General features: G+C 45.2%; 4 protein-coding genes across 4 annotated transcripts; 1 reads left to right on the top strand and 3 right to left on the bottom strand.

Moving 5' to 3' along the window:
• The first annotated feature begins 1,699 nt into the window (after nt 1-1,699).
• Nucleotides 1,700-4,409, top strand: LOC102703796 (serine/threonine-protein kinase RIPK). Its single transcript, XM_006659409.2, has 4 exons — nt 1,700-2,244; nt 2,337-2,472; nt 2,649-2,785; nt 3,333-4,409. Exons 1-4 carry the CDS (start codon nt 1,813-1,815, stop codon nt 4,038-4,040), a joined length of 1,413 nt encoding a protein of 470 aa, XP_006659472.1. The 5' UTR covers nt 1,700-1,812; the 3' UTR covers nt 4,041-4,409.
• Nucleotides 4,410-5,069: 660 nt separating this feature from the next.
• On the bottom strand, nt 5,070-5,781 carry LOC107304862. The gene has a single exon (XM_015840740.1). It carries the CDS (start codon nt 5,736-5,738, stop codon nt 5,283-5,285), a length of 456 nt encoding a protein of 151 aa, XP_015696226.1. The 5' UTR covers nt 5,739-5,781; the 3' UTR covers nt 5,070-5,282.
• Nucleotides 5,782-7,254: 1,473 nt separating this feature from the next.
• Nucleotides 7,255-7,852, bottom strand: LOC107304863. The gene has a single exon (XM_015840741.1). The coding sequence runs from the start codon at nt 7,846-7,848 to the stop codon at nt 7,417-7,419; it is 432 nt and encodes a 143-aa protein (XP_015696227.1). The 5' UTR covers nt 7,849-7,852; the 3' UTR covers nt 7,255-7,416.
• Nucleotides 7,853-10,562: 2,710 nt separating this feature from the next.
• Nucleotides 10,563-14,103, bottom strand: LOC107304736 (keratin-associated protein 5-2-like). The gene is made up of 5 exons (XM_015840144.2): nt 13,965-14,103; nt 13,176-13,228; nt 12,300-12,344; nt 12,157-12,201; nt 10,563-11,570 (listed from the first exon to the last, which is right to left on the bottom strand). The coding sequence occupies exons 1-5, from the start codon at nt 14,073-14,075 to the stop codon at nt 10,838-10,840; spliced, it is 987 nt and encodes a 328-aa protein (XP_015695630.2). The 5' UTR covers nt 14,076-14,103; the 3' UTR covers nt 10,563-10,837.
• Nucleotides 14,104-18,287: the final 4,184 nt, after the last annotated feature.

The raw sequence follows: 18,287 nt of genomic DNA, 5'->3' as shown, positions 1-18,287 counted from the left end.
ACTGCTCCGATTAAACAAGGATGGGGGAGCCAAGAACGTTTGCGGCAGGAGCCGGCAGCGATCAGATTCGTTTTGCAGCTCCACCTGCTTCAGGTAGCAACCAGATGCAGCTCATGGCTTCACCTTCTTCGCATCCGCTGCTTTACCTCTCAAGACAACTCTGGTTTTGGCATCTGGACTTCTTGAGATTATTCACCAGATCAGTTTAGATTATTCACCAGATCAGTAGAATGGATTTATTGAAACCGATTATTTGCTCCACGTTTAAAAAAAACGTATTTTTATTGATTAATCGTATATTTTAAGCTATTCGTTCAGTTTATCTTTGAACTATTTAATTTGTATTTATAATCCAATAGATAATCCGCGGCAATATTCGGTTCAACCCTCTAGATCAAACCGGTCCTGAGTCTGAGCAGTCCCAGTTAGCCTCAAGGGGGAAAAATGGTGGCAAACACCAGACTAGAAGCGACTTTTAAAGAATGAAATACTTTGTCCAAACTTTTCACACGGTCGAAGCACTTGGAATTGCTTAATCCGTTATAATCAGTTTAGTATCTGCATGGAGCACGCACGATTAATTCCGCTACAAGCAACCCAATTTCTCCCTTACACAAACTCGATCACTTGTTTTACAAGGATGTCAGCATCACGTTTTAAGCAGAAGAAACTGTGACGGACTCACCTAATTCCATCCCCAAAACAACGAAATTCTACCTTTCGTGGTAACGAAGAATGGACCAAATCGACACTGTCACACACACATGTCTCTACTGCTCGCCGAAGTCTTCTGTTCTCCTCTCCATCACGCATTACGTAAAAAACACTGCTTTTAAACAACTAAAAAAATCAATTGGTTTCTTTGAAAAAACTATTTCTTTTCTTCCTACCCATATCATCAATTACAAGGATGATTGCAAATGGTATATTTGTAAATAAAAATTATATACTACCTTCGTCTCGTTATTTTTTGATTTCTGTGCCCAATGCTCTGATCATTTGTCTTATTTGAAAAATTTGTATAAAACTTAAAAAAAATTACTCACACATAATGACATAAAGTACTATTCATATTTTACCATCTAGTAAAAAAATTAATAAAAAAAATTAAATAAGATGAAGAGTCAAAATATTATAAATAAAAACTGAAAAATGAACTTATTTCGGAACGGAGGTAGTATATTCTTAACAATCTAAAAACCAAAGTCAAAAAATAAACTTCGGTGAAAAAACACCAAAATCAATTTTAAAGTTAAAGTTAAAAATTTAAATAGTTTATAAGTATAAGAAAAAAAGATAAGGGCGCCAAGTATGAACATGTATTAGCAGCGCGGTGAAAAAGCAGTTGAGTCTACGCGATCGGTCCAAAAGAAACTAATACTAGTAACTTTCACCGTTCTACAGCAGCGAACCAGCGATGCAGCCGCGGAAATAGTAGCAGTTGCTACTGCTCAACCACTCCGTTCTCGAGCAATTTTCATTTTTGGGTTCGGCCCGGTTTTGACGCCGTTTTCCGCAGCTCTCGCGGTCGCGGGCGCCGCAGCCGTGCGTGGTTTCGCGCCGCGCGACACGGTCAAGGGCGCACGGCTACACGGCCTCTCCCGTTGGGACGCCCGGCCGCGCCTATATATCACCCGCCATTGCCGGTGCAGATGCCTCCTCAAACTCTATCCTCTCTTCGTCTTCCTCCTCTTCTGCTTCTTCTTTGGGGATACGACACGAAGCTCTCAAACTGATACAGTATAAGCGTGCATTTGGTTCCTGCTGCTTCGTGGTGATTGATTGGTTCTTGCGTGATTTGGATCGACTACGATGGCTGAGCTGCGGTCGTGGAAGTCGATGCTCTGCTGCGTGGGCGGGGTGACCGGCGGCGAGGAGGACGTGCCTTCGTCGGATGAGAACGGGAGGAGGGGAGGGGGAGGTCACCACCGGAGGCTGCTGTCGTCGTCGTCGGCGTCGTCGGCGTCGCGGGTGTCGCTGTCGAGCCTGAGCTCGACGGGGACTCTGACGCCGGAGGACCTGTCGCTGACGCTGTCCGGCTCGAACCTCTACGCCTTCAGCTACGCCGAGATGAGGGCCGTCACCGGCGGCTTCTCCCGCGTCAACTACCTCGGCTCCGGCGGGTTCGGCCCCGTGTACAAGGGCCTCGTCGGCGACGACCTCCGCCCCGGCCTCGACGCGCAGGCCGTCGCCGTGAAGTACCTCGACCTCGACTGCGGCACGCAGGGCCACAGGGAGTGGCTGGTACGTCATCAAACACTTATTCCGCCATTGTTGGACTCGATCGAGCTTTAGCTCACCGTGCTAATCAACGAACCCTTCCCTTCTCCTCGCAGGCCGAGGTGTTCTTCCTTGGGCAACTGAGGCACAAGAATCTCGTCAAGCTGATCGGCTACTGCTACGAAGACGAACACCGGATGCTGGTGTATGAGTACATGAGCAACCAGAGCTTGGAGAAGCACCTCTTCAAAAGTAAGCACACGAGCCTAATTAACCCGGGAGATTACTGCTGTTTACACGAGTGGTTAAGCTAAATCATTTGGGCGCTTAAAGCTTACGCCATCGCTGAAGTTAGTGTAGTTTTCAGAGCGGAAAAAATTCCGGGAAGACCTGGGGAAGCTGACCTGAGCCGTCCTCTCTGTGTGCAGGTCTCGATGGCGCGATGCCATGGATGAGGAGGATGAAGACCGCCGTCGGCGCGGCCAAGGGGCTCGCCTTCCTCCACGACGCCGACACGCCGGTCATCTACCGCGACTTCAAGGCATCCAACATCCTCCTCGACTCGGTAAGCAGCATACTGTTCTTGATTTCCACTGTTCCTTTCACCGTCGTTAGACTGAAAATGCAGTAGAAATTTCAGTCTTTAAGAAAAAAGGTACCGTACCATTTAAAATTCATCCTGCAGTCAAAAATACTTCCAAATTTTTGTTTTTTTGCTTTCCATTAATTTCTGAAAATTGGATGCGACACCAGTTGCCAAGTTTAGATTTGACCGTATGGTGCAAGACTGTCAAAGTCTGCGTGCCACACGTTCCAAAATCGTAGGCTGGGTTCGTTGCAAGGCCAACTCAGACATGATTGCAACTTGGAAGCTTCCTAGTTGCACAGCCTTCAGAGATCCCAGCTCATGCTGTCTTCTCTAGATGGCTACCGTACACATTACCTAATAAAAAATACATTCGTAGCAGCTTATCCGTGCTGCATCGTTATCACGGTTCATGGCACTGCTCAGATAGCATGATGCTGACAGAAACATTGCCTCCTGCATGTCACTGTGTAATGGTTAGCTGTGAGATCTCTGCCTAACCTGATCTGATTTCATTGGGTTTCAGGAATTCAACACAAAGCTCTCCGATTTCGGGCTCGCCAAGGATGGGCCGCAGGGCGACGCGACCCACGTTACGACACGTGTCATGGGGACAAACGGGTATGCGGCGCCAGAGTATATCATGACAGGACACCTGACCGATAAGAGTGACGTGTATAGTTTTGGAGTGGTGCTACTGGAACTACTATCGGGCCGGCGTTCGGTGGACCGGTCTCGACGCCATAGGGAGCAGAGCTTGGTGGACTGGGCTAGGAAGTACCTCAAGAAGCCCGACCAGCTGCACCGGGTCGTCATGGACCCAGCTATGGAGGGCCAGTACTCCTACAAAGGGGCCCAAGAGGCCGCTTTGGTGGCCTACAAGTGCTTGAACTCGTCGCCGAAGTCTAGACCCACCATGAGGGAGGTTGTCAAGGCCCTGGAGCCGATATTGGACATGAATGACTACCTCCAAATTGGCCCATTTGTGTTCACACTTGTAGAAGATGACAAGAGCAAAACAAAGAAGGAAGATGATGAGAAGATTGAAATGAAGATCGAGGCAACGGTAGAAGAGAAGCACCAGAGCCACCATGACCGGTACCGACAAAAGCACCCAAACTCCGCGATCCACGCAGACATCGTGCTGCAACGAGACGGTTTAGTCGGATCATACACCACTTCGCTGAGACGACACCGGAGGACGTCAAGCTATTTCAAGGAGAGAGGTGCATAAAATTCACGGTCAGGACTTAAAAGAGGTGAATATATAGGAGTACTGCTAGGAAAAAGAAAAACAAAGGTTTAAGATCTGTACATAACTAAGATAGATCTTTAGAGGGGTTATGTGATACAAGCCACATAGCCACCACATTGGTTTTTTGGTGTGGGATTTGTTCATTCATTGGTAGTGCTCTGTTCTTGGCAGTGATGTGCTAGTAGTGTGATGAAGATCCTGATTTTTGGATTTTTCGTCGTGGTTAATCAAGAGCAAAGATAGAATGGGCCAATGGTTGCCTGTTTTGCCTTGAAAACCTTGTTTTGGTCTTATTGGCATGGTAATAAAAGGGGACAAATGTGTGCCTTGCCTTGTGCAGCATAATTCTATCAACTTAGTCCTTATTTGTTCATGGGTTTACTATCCTAAATTTCCTAGTTTTCACCCCATGTCTACTGAACTGCTAAACGATGTGTGTTTTGAAAAAAAATAAAAAAATCATATCAATCTATTTTTGAGTTTTTATAGCTAACAATTAATTAATAAATGGTTATTTCACTGCTAAACGTGGCCTTAATTAACTCATGTACCTTGCACTGTCACTGGAGAAATCTCATTTCCCTACGGAACCATTATATAGCGAGACCCAGGCCATCATACCAAGTTTAACTGCGAACAGAGAACACACACACACAAAATATCCAACACCACTTCGCGAAACAAAGGAGTGCCATCAGAAAAAAATAAGCAGAGCCCTTGCAAACATAGTTTATCGTTTGGACCCAGCACGGCTTAGATCGAGCCAGCGATCGGCGCCGTCGCCGGCGCCGTGATCTGACGCTTCCGCTCCGCCGTCCGTCCCCGCGAGGAAGGCAAGCGGCCGACGAGGCCACCATTGATCCTCCATAGCTGAGCAGCCTGGTGCGCCCCTTTCTGACGACCAGGACACGGCGGCGCCGCACTGCAGCGACGGCGACGGCGGCGGCATAGTCCTCCGCCGTAGCCACTGCTTTGCGCTTCAACCAGTGGTTGTGTTAACTTGCCTCGCCTAACTATTGATGGGCCATCAAAGAAGCCCAAACTCACTATTTCGCGGCCCAAGATCGGTGATCTTGTACGGCTGTACCAATGTGTTTTGTCGTTTACTTCTTCCATCCAAAAATATATATAGTCATTTCTGATATTTGAATCTAATATCAGAATGTAAAAATTTTCTAAAAAACAGTAGTCAAATCGTTTCAAATTCATTTATAACTGTACTCATTGCCTTCCGAGGATTAGAATCCAATGTCTCGGCATCAACCTGAAGTAAATCATCCTGAGACAGAAGTGGACAATACTCAGGCCAAACTGGAGGGTTCCACAGGTGAAGACCTTGGTGAGCCAGACGAGCCACGACGCCCTCGCCGGGAGCACCCCCGGCGACGGCGAGGAGGCCACGTGGAAAGCCAGGAGCGCCACGCCGAGGACGGCGGTGGCGAAGCTAGCCAGCAGGTAGCACGTCTGCTCCACGTCGGCCTCGAGGAGGCAGTGCCGAGCGCCGGCGGCGGCAGCGTCGTCGCCGCAGGACAGGCACCACCGCAGGTAGGACGGGGAGACGAGGGCGCCGTTGATGGCGATGAACAGCGCCGACTTCGCCACGAGCAGCGCGGTGCCAGCCGGCTGCTGCTCCCACGGTGGGACCACCTGGAGGAAGTCGACGACGGCCGCCGCCATGGCTGGCAGCTAGAGGATCGATCGATCGAGGCGAAGCGGAGGCCAGGAGGGATCAACGGAATGGAAAGGTGTGTTCTTGCAGACCGGGTGATCGAGCTCGTATATAGTATGTGTTGGCTGGTCCGTCAGTTGACTTGTTGAGTCGTCGTCTGCGGTGAGGCCACCGCCTCACCGGCAAAGACCGAGTCGAGCTGACGACCAGCGGCGCGCGTGGAGATCGACGGCGACGACGTGGTTTATCCGCGTGGGGGCAAGACACGTACGGCAGTTTACGCTGCTTCTCTAGCTCATACGTCGCGGCCTTACGAGGCGTCGTTACACGGTTCGATCAACTACTCCCTGAGTCAATGGTTTTCTTTCTGAGGTCTCCGCATGCTTAAGCTAAGGTCCAGATGTAGATCTAATCATTAATTTGCTTCAGTTAAAAGGAACAAAAATAGGCATGTAAATTTAGGGTAATTTTAACGTCTTGATAAAATTTTGATAGCTCGAGATACATATTATCAAAATACCAAAATGGATACTAGGAAGTGTGGTTTGTTTTGAAGGATGGTAAAATTGTCCACGAACATATCAAAACTATTTAAACAATGTGATTATTTATGTAGTATCAGATATATATTTTTAAGATAATGGAATAAAAATCACATCCTCAGCACATCATATAGATACATTGCTAAACGAAACTATATTTTGGATTGATAAAATATAATATTCATAACTAGATAAAAAAGTATCTAAAGATATCAAAATTTTACATTATTATTTTTTAGAAAACGCGGTATAACATTTCATGGAATGTAAAAGGCCTCTTTTATATTACTTATATGACACTACCACGTACTTTAAATGTCAACTTACCCTCCAAAGATGTCTAATTGTAATATATACTTTCTAAATAATTGTTATCCACGAGTAGAAACTAGTACTTGAAAAATTTAGCATTCAAATATACCACGTTGTCACCCACTAGCCACTAGCAACTATCAAATTTATGGGAGCATGTCACATTATTTGTCACAATGGAGCACTGTTGTTTCTACTGCACAAAATCAATCGTGTTTCTGTTCTGGAAATCTGATATAATGAGCAGTAAAATACTTTTGTTAACATTATGAGCCAATTAGCCACCAGCAACTGAATAACTGTCCTTACAGATACTATACTCCAATGCTCATTGTACAGGTATAAACTTCATGTTTTGATCGATCCCTGTCCACTCACTGCCATACATAGTTTTGGACGCAAAGAACGAAACAACAAGAGATTAACAGAATCGCAGCAGCACGACACAGTAATCCAAACGACGAGCAGCTAAGACTGGCTGTACAACGTCTTGATGCAGAAGTAGAACAGGTGAACCCAGAGCTGGACGGTTCCAACCGTGGAGTGCCATACATAGCCATGTCTTTTAGATCATATATAAAAATTTTATTTATAAAATATTTTTCACTTATAAATATGTCGTTAGGCCTTTTTTTTCATGGAACACCAAATTCCCCCTTCTTTTCCGGGTTCTTTGCCTATGCCGAAGTAAACTTCGCGTTGAACAAAAGAATGTCATTTCCTCATTGAAGCTCATGAATCTTTACAGCGTAAATGCTGCATTCTTGTACAATATCTAAAAATTAAACAAACAAACGAACGAACGAGCAATGGCCTCCGTTTCTTTACTGCCTCAATGCTTCGACCTCACGAGCTTGACGAAGATGCAGAAGTCATGTGCGAACGCGTTGATCGCGATGGTCTCCGTGAACCCCGTCAGGTGTTCGACCATCACCTGCACGAGCGGCGACACGGCGGCGAACGGCGGCAGCACCACGGCGACGCCGCCGACGACCACGCCGAGGAACAGCGCCGCGCAGTTGAGCCACAGCGCCCTCCCCTCCATCCTGATGTCCGGGCAGTAGTGCTCGCCGCCGGCGCCGCACTGCAGGGACACCAGCAGCGTCATCCCCGCGACGGCCACGGACATGGCGCACCTGGCGGCGCGCGCCGGCTCCGCGGAGTTGTCGGCGAGGAGGTCCCGCGCCATGGGAGGGAGCGCGAAGGGGACGTACCTGGAGAGGAGCGCTATGAGCGTGAAGGCCACGAAGAACGGGACGTCCATTGCCGCCGCCGCTCTGCCCGATCGATCGATTTTGTCCAAATGAATCTGGCTTAATTGAGCTTGTAATTGAGAAGGTTGCTGATGCGAATGCAACCGCGTAAGGTAGAAGAGATGATGCCGAGGGCGTGAGTGGACTTGGACACGGTGGTCGTCGCCGCGACGGAGCTGTCAGCTATCACGGCAGCCTCGCGGCAAGCTCGCGAGCTTCCTGTCGTGTCATATAATATGGTAGTGTACAAGATCGACGTCGATTGCCTTGAACTTTTTTATAAAAAAAGAAGGATTGAAATTGTCGCTATGTTGCACTGCGTCGCGTTCCGCTTTGGATCTTAAATTCTGTGTTTGATTAAAATTAACAAAGCAAACTTAAAAAACGCGATTCGCTAATAATGGTGAATTGATCGGGTGGTGCGTCCACCGTTGACGTCTACAGTTGACTCTGTTTAATCTGGAGTAGTCCGGACACGGAAGAAGTTTTCAAGAGTTCGTCACGAGACCATGCTTACTCAAAATAAAATGATTGCGCCCAGACATCACACTCGAAATGACGGTATATTACTGTGTCTTTTTAACTTTTGTTTATACTTATAAGCTAAAATTTAAATTTTTAACATTAAATTTGAAGTTAAAGTTGATTTTGATTATTTTCGCTGTTGTTTATTTCATCAAGAATGCATATATAAAATTTTTACTCACAAATTATTTTTTATTTACAGATATATCGATTGAAATAAAAGTCAAACAATTACACCCTACTATTCCAACTTAAAAACAAAGCTATGGTAATGTAATCTGAGCAGCAGCGCCAATGGATTTGGTGGTGCGAGCCGCGGGCCCTATAAAGAAAAACCAAACTATATATTTTTAAATAAAAAATAATTTATAAATAAATTTTTTATATGTCCTTAATGATAAAAATTAAAGACCGGGGAATAAACTACAATATAAAAAACACTAAAATTAACTTAAAATTTAATATCAGCTTCTAAGTACAAAAGATTAGCATGCGAGCGTCGATCGGTAGGCGCGCTGGAGCAAATGGTCAGGCGTCGAGCAGACCATGGGACACTGATTAAACTCTAATCCATTGATCGCTAAAAATATATTAGCCAACTGAAGAGGAAAAAACATGAAATCATTCTGAGACAGGGGAGCATAAAAGTAGTCAATAACATGTGTCTTGCACATATTATTGGTACTAGTAATACTATAACTGCTGATATTTCAAATAAATCATATGTCAAATAAGTTGGCTATATTTTGAATTATAGCCGATTAGATTAAAAGAAAAGTCCACACCAGTTCTTACTTAATTATACATTTTAATTTTTATAGTTGAAAATAAGCAAAAAAATCAGAACACGTTGTAATATATCAACTTTTATAATTTATTTAATATCTTACAATTTTGGAACTAATAAATAGCTAACCGTATTAGTTTTGGAGTTCTAATATATTAGCATTTCAGAATTTCAAAACTCAAAATTAACAAATATTGTTTTTCTCCGTTTGGACATTGGAGGATATAGATTTGTCATATTTACTCAATTCGTATTTTAATACATGATACATGGACTTTTTGTTGTTGGGTCCATGGGCCTTCTTAGGCTAAATTTATCCCATTCTTTGCCGAGCTGATCTAGTTGTAATTCGCCTGTTCTTAAAGAAACCGTTGTAATTTGTCAGTTCTCACAAAAGAGGTTTGGTTTTTTGGCACCGTTTCAATAGCATGGACGATCTTTAAGGCAACCCGAACCGTGAGTGCACTAGTTCCAGGTTTTTTTTATAGGTTCAACCACCAGGCCTGGCCATTTCTTTTCTACTATGCCTACGACGATGACCATGTACACATGCTTATTCTTAACTTAGGCAATGGTTTGTGGCAATGAAACATCTAGGAAGATTAGTTTGGGGATGGATAGGATACCATACGAGAATGACTTACTACTAGAAAAGGGGATTAGGACGTGGAGGCCGGTGACTGCTGTGGCAGGACATGAGATCATTGGCCATTGTCCTTTAATTTCTCCCCGTTCTCTTTTGCTCTACCGCCATTACTCCAGCAAAAAATACTACAGCGTGTCCACCACGACGACACTCAATTGCGCCTCATCATCATCATCTCCCTCCTCCTCCTCTCCGATCTCCCCCCTCACTCTCCCTCCTCCACACCACTCACCGTTGCCTCCTAGTAATCTAGTTTGGCACATCCGGCCACCTTATTCGTGCTTGTCGTGCACACTCTTGCACTCCATCCACACAATTGCATGAAGCTACGTAGTCTAAAGGCATAACTCCAATATAAATACGTAGCACTTAACACTAATGTGAACAGCATCATCACTTAACACTAATGTGAATAGCATCGTCTGTCACTCGTCAACTCATTCAGGTTACGAAGGCTAAAATGGACGTTTTATTTCCGTGGTACATATTGGCATGTCACATAGGTAAAAATAATAAATAGTTGAAAGATTTTTATCTTCGATGGCAAATGAGTAGGAACAAACGTAACAGTGGCAAACAAAGAGCGCTCGTTTTTACCTTGGCAAACAGTTAAATTTCACAGAAGAGAAAAGAAAGGTTGCTAATCGATTGATCAAATAAACAAAATACGATTATTTGAGTGTACTATGACAAGTTTACTAGAGGCAGACAGTAAGTTATACTCTTTTCATTATTTTTTTTGAGAATAATATTTTTACCCGGTCTCTATATTTACTCGGATATACGCAGACAAAATTAGAGACGCCCATCACTTTTCCTAAAACAGGTTAGAATGGATATCACCTACAGTGGACTATTTTGTACAAAACTCACTAGTCTCACAGTTGATAACACCTACAGTGAACTATTTTCGACCTTACCATTTGGTGCTCAAGTATAATTATTTAAGTAAGTACCATATATGACCAAAGTTTTACTCAAATCCAATATCTAATAAGCACAAAAGAAAATACAAGCCAAACTAATTAATCAACGAACTACTTTAGCATAAGCATCCGCCGGCGCAGCACGGGTTGCCGCACGACGGACAGCTGCACCCTTCCCTGCACCTCGGGCAGGAGCACGCGCAGCCGCAGGAGCACTCGGGGCACGACGGCGACGGCGCTGCGCCGCCGAGGCACGACCTGCCGCAGCAGCACGACGGCGATCCCTTGCCGCCGCAGCAGCAGGAAGGCTCCCCCTCGCAGCACGACGACTGGCACTTGCAGCAGGACGGCTGCTGCCCCTTGCAGCACGACGACCGGCAGGTCAGGCACCGCCGGAGCAACGCGAGGCAGCCGGTGCAGGGCGCCGCGCAGGAGCACTTCGCGACGGGGCAGCAGCCGGCGCAGCTACAGCACCGTGGGCACGAGCACGAGCACCCCGTGCAGCATTGGTCGGTGCCGCAGCTCCATGGTTTGCAGCAGCCGCCGCAGGAGGAGCAGTCACCGGGTGGACAGCAGCAGCAGCTGCTGCCACACCGCGGTCGGCAATGGCCGCAGCCTGTGCAGCCGCAGTCGCAGCTGGGAAGGCTGCAGGTGCAGCAATCGCTGCTGCAGCAGCTGCAGTTAGATTTGCAACAGCACGAAGGGGTCTTCAGGCAGCTGCAGCTCGGTCTACAGCATGATGTGTCGCAGCAGGAGCAGCAAGAACAGCTGAAGCAGCTCGGTTTCTTGGGCTTTGGGAGGCACCGGCACCAGCAGCAGAGACATGACAAGCAGGTGCACAATTTTGATCTGATAAAATCAACATGCTTAATTTTTTTTTTCATGGGAGCTAGTATGATATTGACACAGTGAGTCATTTGCAATATGTTCAGAATGAAAAAAAAAGGGCGGTATTTGTCGTGTAAATCACTAAACAGTGCTGAGAACAGTATAGGCTCCACTAAAGATTGCAAAAATTGCTTTGATGCCACCATAACTGATGTCAGATACTTTTTTCATCAAAAGAAGGCAGCTACCCCGAGTTATCATGTAGTATTAAAGTGTGACATATCTGACAAATCACTTTATTGGTGTAGTGAGGTTCTACAAATTGGGTGAGGATTTGATAAAATGGGTTAATAAGGTGAAATTCAGTTTGAGCATTTGACAAGAAGAGAAGAACACATAGGAGTGACTGTTTACCTAGTTTGTTCAGCAACAAACTGACACCGGCATATTTTCACTTTGCACTAAAAGAATTTTACCTACTTATTTATTACTACTACAAAACATGACTTGAATTTAATAGCTTCTCAAATTAAAATAAGAATATTGCAAAATAGAATGTTTTATCCGAACACACAAAAGCATGTAGTACAAGGGAAGAGCAAGGGACCTGATCCACCGATAAAGACTGCAAGATCTGTGCTTCCTTTTGTTTCTGGAATGAAGAAAAGTCACGGAGAGAACACTGATCATCAGCACAGTTTGGAAAATAAGAAAAATGAAATGAAAAACAATAAGTCAAAATATTCATACATTGGTATAAGCGGGTCTGACTTTGCACCGACAAATTCGCTGACACTGCCAAATGTGATATTATAGCATTAGTATCTTACAGCCATATTTTCACTTTCTATATATGCTTGCAAATCAATATTTGAATTTTGAACCTTAAACTTATAGTAAATTTTGGGGGGGGGGGGGGGGTTTTCATTGTAGTCTAATTTTCAATCTGGGCTATTAGATCACTAAGAACAAGTATAAAAAAGTTTCATTCATAAATTATTTTTTATTTGATTTTTTCTCATAATAAGCCAAACAATCACCCCTTCTGTAATCAAAGTTGGCATTCGAACGTTAAATAGTACAGTCCCAAAAGGAGCAAAACTGAAATGTAGGCCATGCATGAACAGTTCACATGTTGACTGTTGGACCACCATGTCAGAAGTTACTAAAGATTATTAACAGGCATTCAAGAAAAATCGAAGTATAGTAAATGTTGCAGTACATGTGGGGAATTTTCCTTTTTTTTTTAAGAAAAACTGTAGGCTTGAGGAATGTGTTGGATACAACAATTAAAAAACAACGATGTAAAAATATTTTTCTCTACCTTAAGAGCAAAGAACCATATTTCATCATTTGTATTCAAGCTTATTTTGTTCAAACTAACAAAAACAAATCTTAATGCTCTCCTCATGAAATTAACGGAATATCGTGTTTTTATAGATAGTACAACAACAACAATAGTGATAACTACAACATAAAGTAATGCGCAGTTGAAAGTTGCAAACTTGCAATCAACCAAAAAAAAATTGTTACTTGCCGATCTGAGCGGAGCACTAGCACTGCCGATGACAAGATTACGGAAACGAGGCTAACGAGGAAAGCAGAAAGGAGGGGATAGGCGCATACTCTTTGCAACACCTCGAGACCGGCTGAATCCGTTCAAGTCCCTGTAGCTCTTGCTGCAAAAAGGGAGAGCCAGTCAGGCCTTGGCACATGCACATGGCTTCTACAGACCAACAGTCCTGCTCCATGTGCCATGAATGGAAGCAGTAAAGAACACGAGCAATGCGCAGCAGCAGCGTCTACCTACTGATTGCCATTGCCAGGTGATGTCACGCTCAAGAGAAGCAGAAATCTGAAAGTGAAGTCTTTTTTATCATTGTCAAGTACCCCGAGTAGCCCATGCCATGCCTATAGTTTCAGACTTTCATCCGCGAGATGCAATGCAAAAGAGGAGACTTTGGAAGTTGCTGCCACTACTCCTAAACTGCAGTTGCAATCCTCCTCTGTAATTCTGAAATGCCTGGTTTTGCAGGGGGGAAAAAACACATCTTGCAGTAGAACTCTATAGAAGGTGAAATGGGCATTTGGTTCATTCATGGCTGCCCTTCGTTCTTGTTCTCTCTGCAAGAAGACGCCAGGGGTAGCCATGACAAAGCCGTACGTACTGCTACAACATGGGCACGTCCCGAACAGGGGAGCCTGTCGCGCATCGGTTCTCGCGACGAGCTCTCTCCTCCTTCCTCGCTTCCGTCGCGAAACCCCAAACCGATGAGCTCTCCACATCAACTTTTGTCCAGAGATTTTCCTCTCTCTCTGCACTCCCCCCCATAGGAAGAAGAACAAAAATGCACGCTTTTCTCCGCTCTGAAAGAAGCGAGGTGACATGACCGGGAAGTGAGTGAGTGAGCTCACCTCGAGGAAGCCCACCTCCCGGTTGAGGATCTGCACCTCCAGCTGCAGCCGCCGCCGGCCGCACAGGTCCGGGTACCTCGGCGGCGACTTGGGCTTCGGCGCCTCCCCCATCGCAAGGCCAAACTTATCCACACCAACAGACGACCCACCCACCCAAGCAGAGCAGGCTAGAGCTAAGCGCGGCGAGCGGCGAGTGAGGGAGCGCGACCTGCCTAAGTTGGGCGAGGAAGGCGGCGACCGACGGGCGACGGCGACGATGCGCTACGGTGGGTGAGCTCGGCAGCAGCGCCTCCTACACGTACGTACGCACGGTGGCCACCGGCAGACGACGGAGCGCGCGCGGGGGCGGGGGCAGGGGGGCAATAATGATGCGCGAGGGCGAGCGAATCAGCAGCGAGCGAATGGTGGCGAGGCGACTCGCGGCGTGGGGGTGTGGGTTTAAACGCTGGCGCATCGCGCGCGCTGGACTCCTGGAGAGGACGGGGAGACGGTGGTGTGCGCGACTGGGGTCTGGGGGCGCGCTGCGATGCACGTTGCGTACGCCCTGCTTTTCGCTGCGCTGCTCTGAGGGGGGCGTGGGGTTCGCGGTGGCGTGGGGGTTCTGCGGTGCGGTGCGGGGGAGATGGGATGCGCGGGCGTGTCGCGGTTGGCAGTCGTACGAGACAATGCTCAGTCGCGTCATCATCATCGTTCCGCAGAATCGCAGACGGGGGGCGGCCCCGCCGAACGCGTCAGCCATAGGGTAAAGTAGAACGCCGGCGGGCTGGATCGTCGATTAATCCAGTCCTTTCGGCTTTTTTTGCCGATTGATTCGGGCCAAGTACACGAACAAATATTTCCACCCTATCCTATCGAATGTTTGCTTATAATTATAGAGTAGGAAATATAGTCAAAAAAATTAATTATACAGATTACTTGTAAATTACGAGACAAATTTTTTAAACCTAATTACGACATGATTTGACAATGCGGTGCTAAACATTTGCTAATAACAAATTAATTAGGCTTAATAAATTTGTCTCGTAGTTTTCTGGTGGAATATATAATTTGTTTTGACTATGTTTGTCGGAAAAGTGGGCCCGGGGGTATCCACTAAGCTCAGATGGCGCAAGGTGACCTTGAGCCCACAAACCAAAACTCCTGGAGGAAGCAGGGAGGTTGGGCCCCGAAGAGCCATGCGGCCCCCGAAAGGTCAGGTCCAAACGATAGTTCTATGGATTGGCACCGAAGGTGTTGGGCTACTCCCTACCCCCTCGGCACTCGGACCACCTATTAGGGGGCCACATTGTGTCAGATGTAACGTCAGCGTCCAACTACCGCATTTCATGTGATGGGAGGGCGTCTGACTCGCCTCGTTGCCCTCATGATGGGCACACGCCTGCGCCGCATTAAATGCGGCGCAGGCACACATCCCTTACCTGCGCTGCTCCTATGAAAGAAGGGAGGGGACAAAGCACCCTGAAAGCGCTGTGACATCCGTATTACAGCAGGGATGGCCTGTCTCCCTCACGCCGTCGTAGCATTAAATGCGGCGGACGACCGTAGAAGAGTAGCAACGGTTGCCTGTTCGGACCGCTGGGTCCCAAAGGGTGTAACCCCCTTCTACATGCCCACTGACAGACGGGAACGGACAGGAGCGGCATGTTATTGGGTTGACTAACGGCAAGCCACTACAGCAGTCCCTAGAAAAATGATTATCTGCTCGTTGAAGGCAGAGAAAGTGATAGCCGTTGTGGTGTCCCCTTGCAGTATAGAAGGAGGCACTAGCCTAAACAAGAGAACAAGGAGAAAGAACATTTCCACAGAAGCCTATAACGCATTTACTCTCATAGTGTACAAGCAACAAGAGCATGGTATTATGCCTCCCGGCAGCCCAAACCCGTATAACTCCTCTGTGTCTACCGCCATCGCACCCATGGGCCGAACTCACAAAGGGGGTCCCATGGACTTCTGCTTAAGGAGCTCACGCTTCAACAACGTTTAATACTTCAAATGTGTTTCGTATATCTGATGTGACAACCAAACCTAAAAATGTTCTCTAACTAAACATGGCTTCATTCGCAGGGTATCCGAAACTGCCCGAGACCTCTGTATCAACCAATGGCGGTGCGATGGAGCAGTTGCCATACAAACCATGATGAATTTAAAATCGTAAAATTTGAATTCAACAACTATTATAACTACGGTTGGCAAAAATCGCTCGGATTGGTGCAGAAACCGTGTAATTTCTGGGTAAAACCGACGGTACTGCAAACTGAGGGTAAGAACATTCAAAAAATTTAGAAAACTAGTATACAATAATAGAAAATAAGTAGTATGCTATAAGTGTAACAGCTACGACATATTTCATATATCACCTGCATCTTATAACTAGCAAATAATTCACATAATATCCGACTACAACCATTTTCATTTCTCCTACAAACATCTCCATAGTACCTATTACTCGACAAGTAACAACTATAATTTTCATTTTTCATATAACCTTAGCTCTACAACGTCAAGCATATGCCTAGAAGGCTACCATTCACGTATTGACTAACAATTTCTTCACATTTTTCATACAACCTTATACCAACAAACAATTATTATAATAGTAAGGTCACCCAAAATTTACCAGCATATATTGTTTTCATATACTAAAACATTAACTTTACTAATTTATACCCACGAACAATTATTATAACATGATAGCTAGATTGAAAATTAACATCTACATACAAACAAGCATTTCACATTTTAGCCATTTTTTCACTTAGTTCTAGTGTTTAAATTTGTTTTTTTAATAAATTTCTTTCACCAAACATCACTAAATATAATTATCTACCATACTTTTTTAAAAAATCCCATTTTTTTGAATTTGATCAAATTTTAGTTGTGCTCTGTTTGAGCAATTCAAAAAATTTGACCATGGTTACCGTAGTTTCGTCTATCCTATTTATTTGTGCTATGTTTTAGGACGAGTCTTATCTGGCGTAACGCTGACATATGGGCACGATGGCAGTAGGACCCACATATTAGAGGCAAAGTTACATCAGAGAATCTTAATCCGTTTCTTTTGGGTCTGCTTATCAACCAAATTTTTAGACGGTCCAGATTGCGTTAACATTTGTGCATAAAACGGTAACCATGTCACTTTTGTTCCCCATCGCTCGCAGCCACAGATCTAACTCGCCTCTGCCTTTGTTGATGCCACTACCACCGGCCCGGTGCATCGCCCCCGCTTGACAACATCAGAAGATGTCAACTGCGCTAGGGAGCCACCCTTTCCTCTCGGCTTCTCCCTCCATAATCGAGGTGATATCTCGCTCAATATAAGATAGTGTTTAGATTGAGAAAATTTTTAAAAAAATATCGCGTCAAATGTTTCACTGAATGTCGCAAGGGATTTTCGGACACGAATAAAAAAACGAATTTCACGGCTAGCCTGGAAACCGTGAGACGAATCTTTTGAGCCTAATTAATCCGTCATTAGCGTATATTGGTTACTGTAGCACTTATGGCTAATCATAGACTAATTAGGCTCAAAAGATTCGTCTCAAGATTTTTTACATAACGGTGCAATTAGTTTTTTGGTTCATCTATGTTTAATGCTTTATTTATGTGTCCGAAAATTCGATGTGATGTTTTTGAAAAAAATTTGAAAACTAAATAATACCTAATATGACTAGCCAATGATTCGATAGGTCATCACATATTGAATAAGTCACTCCTGATTTATTTCTTCCACAACATGGGTCAATTGGCCCGAGCCTTTTGAGCAACAATATGGTTCCTTCTTCAAGTCCTAGCTCACTGATAACATCTTGAAGGAAATCTCTAGCCCCAATGCGTCGAAGGTGATGAGGATGGTCAACAACAGTCAATGATCCCTAAAGACGCTCGAGTGTTCCATACAAGTTGACTAGCTCTCATCTTTGGATTTTCTTTTTTCATTTGTACTAGTTCACTTGCGGCTAGTATATCCTGGCATCTACACACTGGTATACATGAGCCGCTAAGTCCAACCACATGACGGATAGTGCGGTGTAGATGGTCTTTACTTGCTCAACACCAGTAAGGTGGCCACACACAAATAGCATGCAAACACTTTTGTGTGAGCACCTATCGCTATAACACATATGCTCATTCTTAATCATGTGCAGATCTCCTCTTTGAAATAAGGGGTGTTTAGATTGAGAAATTTTTTTGAGAGAAGTGTCACGTTAAATGTTTGACCAAATGTCGGAAGGGGTTTTCGGACACGAATGAAAAAACGAATTTCACGGCTAGCCTGGGAACTTCGAGATGAATTTTTTAAGCTTAATTAATCCGTCATTAGCA

Source organism: Oryza brachyantha, chromosome 8 (genome assembly GCF_000231095.2).
Source record: "Oryza brachyantha chromosome 8, ObraRS2, whole genome shotgun sequence".
Classification (NCBI taxonomy): domain Eukaryota; kingdom Viridiplantae; phylum Streptophyta; class Magnoliopsida; order Poales; family Poaceae; genus Oryza; species Oryza brachyantha.
The sequence above is the reverse complement of the archived record's forward strand: the minus strand, read 5'-3'. Positions and strand labels throughout refer to the sequence as shown.

What these genes read in the sequence shown, in the direction of transcription:
- LOC107304863 (XM_015840741.1), bottom strand. Translation starts at nt 7,848, where the DNA reads ATGGACGTCCCGTTCTTCGTGGCCTTCACGCTCATAGCGCTCCTCTCC.
- LOC107304736 (XM_015840144.2), bottom strand. Translation starts at nt 14,075, where the DNA reads ATGGGGGAGGCGCCGAAGCCCAAGTCGCCGCCGAGGTACCCGGACCTG. An exon ending in GGGAGGTGGGCTTCCTCGAG is followed by an intron (nt 13,229 to 13,964) that starts GTGAGCTCACTC and finishes CCCTTTTTGCAG; the next exon opens with CAAGAGCTACAGGGACTTGA. An exon ending in TCAGACCCGCTTATACCAAT is followed by an intron (nt 12,202 to 12,299) that starts GTATGAATATTT and finishes TCTTCATTCCAG; the next exon opens with AAACAAAAGGAAGCACAGAT.
- LOC107304862 (XM_015840740.1), bottom strand. Translation starts at nt 5,738, where the DNA reads ATGGCGGCGGCCGTCGTCGACTTCCTCCAGGTGGTCCCACCGTGGGAG.
- LOC102703796 (XM_006659409.2), top strand. Translation starts at nt 1,813, where the DNA reads ATGGCTGAGCTGCGGTCGTGGAAGTCGATGCTCTGCTGCGTGGGCGGG. An exon ending in GGAGAAGCACCTCTTCAAAA is followed by an intron (nt 2,473 to 2,648) that starts GTAAGCACACGA and finishes CTCTGTGTGCAG; the next exon opens with GTCTCGATGGCGCGATGCCA. An exon ending in CCAACATCCTCCTCGACTCG is followed by an intron (nt 2,786 to 3,332) that starts GTAAGCAGCATA and finishes ATTGGGTTTCAG; the next exon opens with GAATTCAACACAAAGCTCTC.